Source organism: Culex quinquefasciatus, chromosome 3, assembly GCF_015732765.1.
Source record: "Culex quinquefasciatus strain JHB chromosome 3, VPISU_Cqui_1.0_pri_paternal, whole genome shotgun sequence".
Lineage (NCBI taxonomy): Eukaryota > Metazoa > Arthropoda > Insecta > Diptera > Culicidae > Culex > Culex quinquefasciatus.
Genome location: NC_051863.1, coordinates 115,046,441 through 115,052,440, shown reverse-complemented (window position 1 = coordinate 115,052,440; position 6,000 = coordinate 115,046,441). Strand labels below are relative to the sequence as shown.

Below are 6,000 nucleotides of genomic sequence, written 5' to 3'. Positions count from 1 at the left end.
GCCTTTCCTCAGTAAGGTGAGGAAGGCAAAAAGTTTGAACTCTTCTAAGTAAGCTCAATGCGGCCTGACCAACTTCTCGTCTTTGAGTACCGTAAAATGGGTGGAGAGACCAGTTTGCACGATTCGTCACGATTGAACTTGCCCGAATCAATTTCTTTTGGCGACCGATGCGTTTATCGGCATGCCCAAATCTCATGCTTGGATTCATTTCGGTATAAAAGGAGAGGATTGTTTTTGGGCTAATTTAGTTGCTGCAGTTAACCGCGGAAAATGTTGCTGAAACTTGCTTCTTTAGCTTTTTATGTCTTGAGTTTGGTGAGCTTGAGTTTGGCTGATGCAAAAATTGATCATGAGGTATTTGATAAACCATTAGGTTATGTGTTTATATTTAAACTGTTTTTTTTATTTAAGGTAAACATTGCTGACAATCAAAATGTAACAGATTCTGCGTTTGGAACAGCGAGAACGGAAGTGATAATTTTCCAAAATGGAACATATTTAAAAACTGATGTTAAAAGTGGAGAGTCGGGAAAAGGTTTTGTTTTTATTTTTGAAGATAAATGTGCGTTTGAGTAACCAGCATAAATTACAGCGGTTTTAGCTGGTATCGACAAGGAAGCGTTGCAGACAATTGCTGGCTTGAAAATCTACGTCATTAACTATGGTGCCGTAACGTTCTGGCAGGCTGCCCTTAGATGTATCGACCAAGGGTTAAAGCTGGCATCGGTTGATAATTTCATAAATACGAATACACTCTCGATACTTCTTCGTAAGTAGAACCAAATTTCTTCTTATCTCCTAACTTCATTTGAATAATTTTGAATTAAGCTGGATCGAGAGCCATATTTTGGGTGGCTGGCACGGATGAGGGCAACGAAGGCCAATGGATTTGGCTCAATCTACAGAAGAGAATCTTGTTCTACACTAACTGGGCCGCTGGCCAGCCAGATAATGGCGGAGGAGCTGGACCTGAAAACTGCCTGGAAATCAACAGATTTGGTGGCTTCACCTGGAACGATGCGCCCTGCTCGGGTGCAATCTTGAATAATTACATTTGTGAATTTTAGATGGAGTCTGTTTTATTTTCACCAATAAATGGACAATCGAAGTTTGCATCTTTGGAATTTTATATCACAACCCCGTTGCAAATATTTTTAATTACTCGAGTCGATTTCGTTACATTTTGACTTGTTCAACCGGTTTCCTCACAATAAAAAAATATCTGGTTTGGGCAATATATAAGCTTCAAATCAAAACTGAAAAGTTACTTCTGCACGAAGAACAGACTTATTCAGTGAATACCATGTTTCGTTCAACCCTGATCCTGACCTCGATCTTGGTCATGGGTAATTCTCTACCAACTCACACGAAATCGGGAAAAGTTGCCCCGACCCCTCTTCGATTTGCGTGAAACTTTGTCCTAAGGGGTAACTTTTGTCCCTGATCACGAATCCGAGGTCCGTTTTTTGATATCTCGTGACGGAGGGGCGGTACGACCCCTTCCATTTTTGAACATGCGAAAAAAGAGGTGTTTTTCAACAATTTGCAGCCTGAAACGGTGATGAGATAGAAATTTGGTGTCAAAGGGACTTTTATGTAAAATTAGACGCCCGATTTGATGGCGTACTCAGAATTCCGAAAAAACGTATTTTTCATCGAAAAAAACACTAAAAAAGTTTTAAAAATTCTCCCATTTTCCATTACTCGACTGTAAAAATTTTGGAACATGTCATTTTATGGGAAATTTAATGTACTTTTCGAATCTACATTGTCCCAGAAGGGTCATTTTTTCATTTAGAACAAAATTTTTCATTTTAAAATTTCGTGTTTTCTAACTTTGCAGGGTTATTTTTAGAGTGTAACAATGTTCTACAAAGTTGTAGAGCAGACAATTACAAAAATTTTGATGTATAGACATAAGGGTTTGCTTGTAAACATCACGAGTTATCACGATTTTACGAAAAAAAGTTTTGAAAAAGTTACTTTTTGCGTTTCTCTTTGTTTCGTCGTCCGTGTCTGTCGCGGGTGACCATGAATGGCCATGATCGATGACGACCAACTTTTTCAAAACTTTTTTTCGTAAAATCGCGATAACTCGTGATGGTTATAAGCAAACCCCTTATGTCTATATATCAAAATTTTTGCAATTGTTTGCTCTACAACTTTGTGGAACATTGTTACACTCTAAAAATAACCCTGCAAAGTTAGAAAAACACGAAATGAAAAAAATGAAAAATGAAAATGTAAAGTACATTAAATTTCCCATAAAATGACATGTTCCAAAATTTTACAGTCGAGTAACGGAAAATGGGAGAATTTTAAAACTTTTTAGTGTTTTTCGATAAAAATACGTTTATTCGAATTCTGAGTACGCCATCAAATCGGGCGTCTAATTTTACACAAAAGTCCCTTTGACCAATTTTCTATCTCATCACCGTTTCAGGCTGCAAATTATTGAAAACACCTCTTTCACATGTTCAAAATGGAAGGGTCGTACCGCCCTCCGTCACGAGATATCAAAAATCGGATTCGTGATCAGGGACAAAAGTTACCCCTTAGGACAAAGTTTCACGCAAATCGAAGAGGGGTCGGGGCAACTGCTGTGTGAGTTGGCGGAGAATTACCCTCATATGTTTGGCAAAATCAAGCGAGAATTTAGAAGAAAAAAATCAAGGTTAGCATAAACGTTGTAATCAGTGGCCTTCCAAGTATCCAAAAACTAATTTCGTTTCCAGAGAGAAGATTGTCAAGCCCAGTAGAAACCTTTGAGTATCAGAAGGCATATCAATTTTATTGCCTACGCACATCGGTAATTAAATATTCTTATTTTGAAAAAAAAAAATAGCAATACAATTACAAAACATCCCCCTCTCTTAGATTTCCTTCCTCGAAGCTTGGCGCAAGTGCCTGGACAACGGAGCGCAATTCGCCACCATCGAGTCGGCCGCCGAGGATCTTCTGTTCACCCAGGGACTGTCGAGAATCATTACGGTTCAGGCCTGGATCGGGGCCACCGATTTGGGCCAGCCGGGTTCGTTCGTGTGGTTCGAGAGTGCGCGGCCGCTGGTGAGCAGCTGGAACGATTTCAACGTGCCGTGGTCATCTGGCCAGCCGGCAACTACCGGAGGGGCGTGTGTTTATGCCTCGTTGGAGCTAAACCGGCAGGCCACGTGGCGATCGGTTCCGTGTGACTCCTTGGGTAATGGGTGTTACGCTTGTCAGACGATTAATTATGTTAGACTTTTGAAGAGTTGAGTAATGCGATTCTAACTGTATGTGACATTTGCAATATTTTCCTCTACCACAAAACATTGGCAAAGCATTAATAATGATTTCTTTCAAGCAATCCGCAAACCATTCCCTTTATCAATTGATCTTTATTATAAAACATTGATTACAAATACTATTTTTCACATGACTTTCGTTGAACCTATGTCAAAATATCCTGGCACATGTAGCAGTATTCATTGTTACACGGTATATCGTTCCACTGGACTCTTCCGCCCTTCACGATACCAACCAAACAATTCTCATTTCCGGCATTATTATTGGGCTCTCCGGTTTCCCACGCTTCAAAATTGTTCCAGCCCGGTATCACACGTTTGTTCACCAACCACACAAACGAACCTTCCTTGCCCATGTCGGTTCCGCTGGTATAAACCTGTTCACGGTAACTTCCCAGCGCAGCCTCAAAAGCCAAATTATCCTCGAGGGACTCAATCGTGGCCAGTTCTAGCTTTCGGTCGATACATTTACGCCATGCCGAGAAGAAATTTTGCTTAACGTCACAGATAAAAGTGTAATTTTTACCCCTGTTGAGAAAATCTTCTGGGTCGGGATTCAGCGATTCTGAAATGGGATTAAACGTTACTAAGCACCTCATTTAAAAAAAAAAAACATCAAGAAAATCACACTTACCAACTGGATGGGCAGGCTTAACATGTTTTTCACTTTCTCCAGAGTCGCCAGATTTTCCGCTATCTTCTGGGATGACAGCCTCACTAGCTTCTTCTGCGTAGATCCCACTAAAGAGAACCACAGCCGCTAAAAACAGTGCTGACCGACGCATTCTGACCACCGGTCTCAGCCGTCCAAGAACAGTTCTCCTTTGTGTGCATCCTTTTTATACGCTCTCGCCAAAAACATTACGGAAACAAGTTATGCAAGATGCAATTTTTGCAATGAAACCGGTTTAATGCATTTTGAATTTGTTTCGCTAATAACTTCCAGTGCCCAAAAGAAAATTGAGGGCTTGCGTTCATTGATTTGGCAGGAAACTGGTTTGGGGATAAAAGGTCAATAGCCAACAGAGGATAATGGGATATTTTTGTGATTCTCAATTCGAATTTCGAATTCGAACTTTTTCGTTACAACGGTGACAACGGTAAAAAAATCGCTTTAAATTTTTTTTGGTTATTTTGATTTTTTTCTGTACGGTTTTTTATTGGATCGATATTAAAAAAAAAAACATTGTTATAAAATAATTGTTGAGAAAATTCTTTCCTTTTTCCTCATTGTACCTAGTGTTACAAAAATGATAAATCATATACTTTTAAAGTTAAGAAAATGAACAGTGTTTAAATCATCAAACTAAAGCTGAAGAGCCACAGCTTACCACTTATTATGTAAACCAAATGTAATTATTATAAAAAAGATTCAATAAAGTATATTTAATTCAAAAAAAAATTCTTTCCTGAAAAAAAGATATTAATTTTCAATATTTGTTTTGACCCTCTAGAGCCCTGTACAATGTACAATGTACATGTACATTAGGGTGTCCAAAATATGGTACTTCTTTCAAAACCTCGTTACACAAGCTGAACATTGCGCCTGGAGCATTTTCAGAACTCAGGGTCAAATATGAGCAAAATTGGTCAATATTTACCCATTGCACAGTGGTCCGGATCGCAAAATTAAGTGGAAAATGGATTTTCCGAAAAATTGTGAAGTTTTGGAGCTTTGGTGTCTTTAAAAGAGTTGTTGCAAATTGAAAAGGGCAACTTTTGGTATGGTTGAAAATTAGGGTGGTCCAAGATTAGAGTAGCTTTCAAAATCTAACTTTTCAGGAATATTTTTGTCTTCAAGAAAGATGTTGAACTTGCCAATCCAAGCAACTTTGTCGAAGACATCAACATTTTATCTCGTAATCGCCTTCTACGACCAAATTTATAGAAAGCATCTGAGCAAACCATAAAACCAGTATTTTAAACGTGGCAATTCAGGGTTAAATTTTAGAGAAAAGTGATATTTAGGGCACTTTTAGAGCTCAGAAATATAAACATTATTATTTTTTGACAAGTTAGTTTGGACTTAAGGGTCAATAGTTACAGCAATGGGTTTCCCATGCAAATTAGACTTTTTAAAATGCAGGTATCTCGAGTTTAAAGAAAACACCCTTAAGATTTTTCAGCGTTTGTAGTGCTGGATCTCCTCTTCCAAATGCAACCTGGCACTTCAAATTTGACCTACGCCTTTTTGAGATATTTGAGTTTTAAATTTGCCTCTTTTTTACCTTAAAATGGCTGTAACTTTTGACCCTTAAGTCTAAATTGACTTGTCAAAAAATAAAAATGTTTGTATTTTGGAGCTCTAAAAGTACCCCCAATATCACTTTACTCTCAAACTTAACCCTGAATTGCCACGTTTGAAAAACTGTTTTTTTTAAGGTTTGCTCAGATGCATGCTATAAATTTGGTCGTACAAGGCATAGACGAAGTTGACTTTGTAGCTGTCGGCCACCATTGCTAGTACCAACCACTAGGGGAAATTCTCGTATATTTGGCAGGTTAAGCTCTCGCTCCTAACTCCATCCAATTTGCTGATTGTCACTATTTAAACAACTTATTTTGAAAAAACTGTTGATAGAAACTTGCTTGCTCACTTTTTATAGAGCTATTTATCACTCGATTTCAGTAGAAAACGCTTTTAATTAGCTTGAATTGAATGTCAAAGTTCTGACCTGCCAACATTAGAGGCACGCTGGAATTAGATGCTGTTCCC

General features: G+C 38.4%; 1 protein-coding gene and 1 long non-coding RNA gene across 2 annotated transcripts; one reads left to right on the top strand and one right to left on the bottom strand.

The window, feature by feature from the left end:
- Nucleotides 1-249: 249 nt before the first annotated feature.
- Nucleotides 250-1,108, top strand: LOC119769993. Its single transcript, XR_005278611.1, has 4 exons — nt 250-354; nt 412-535; nt 593-769; nt 829-1,108. It is a non-coding gene; the product is annotated as an uncharacterized LOC119769993 (long non-coding RNA).
- A 2,249-nt stretch (nt 1,109-3,357) lies between these two features.
- On the bottom strand, nt 3,358-4,097 carry LOC6031287 (C-type lectin 37Da). The gene is made up of 2 exons (XM_038263507.1): nt 3,919-4,097; nt 3,358-3,849 (listed from the first exon to the last, which is right to left on the bottom strand). The coding sequence occupies exons 1-2, from the start codon at nt 4,067-4,069 to the stop codon at nt 3,431-3,433; spliced, it is 570 nt and encodes a 189-aa protein (XP_038119435.1). The 5' UTR covers nt 4,070-4,097; the 3' UTR covers nt 3,358-3,430.
- Nucleotides 4,098-6,000: the final 1,903 nt, after the last annotated feature.

Bases quoted from the DNA above. Each gene is read 5' to 3' on its own strand.
- LOC6031287 (XM_038263507.1), bottom strand. From the start codon at position 4,069: ATGCGTCGGTCAGCACTGTTTTTAGCGGCTGTGGTTCTCTTTAGTGGG. The intron at 3,850-3,918 runs GTAAGTGTGATT...ATCCCATTTCAG, and splicing joins TAAGCCTGCCCATCCAGTTG to AATCGCTGAATCCCGACCCA.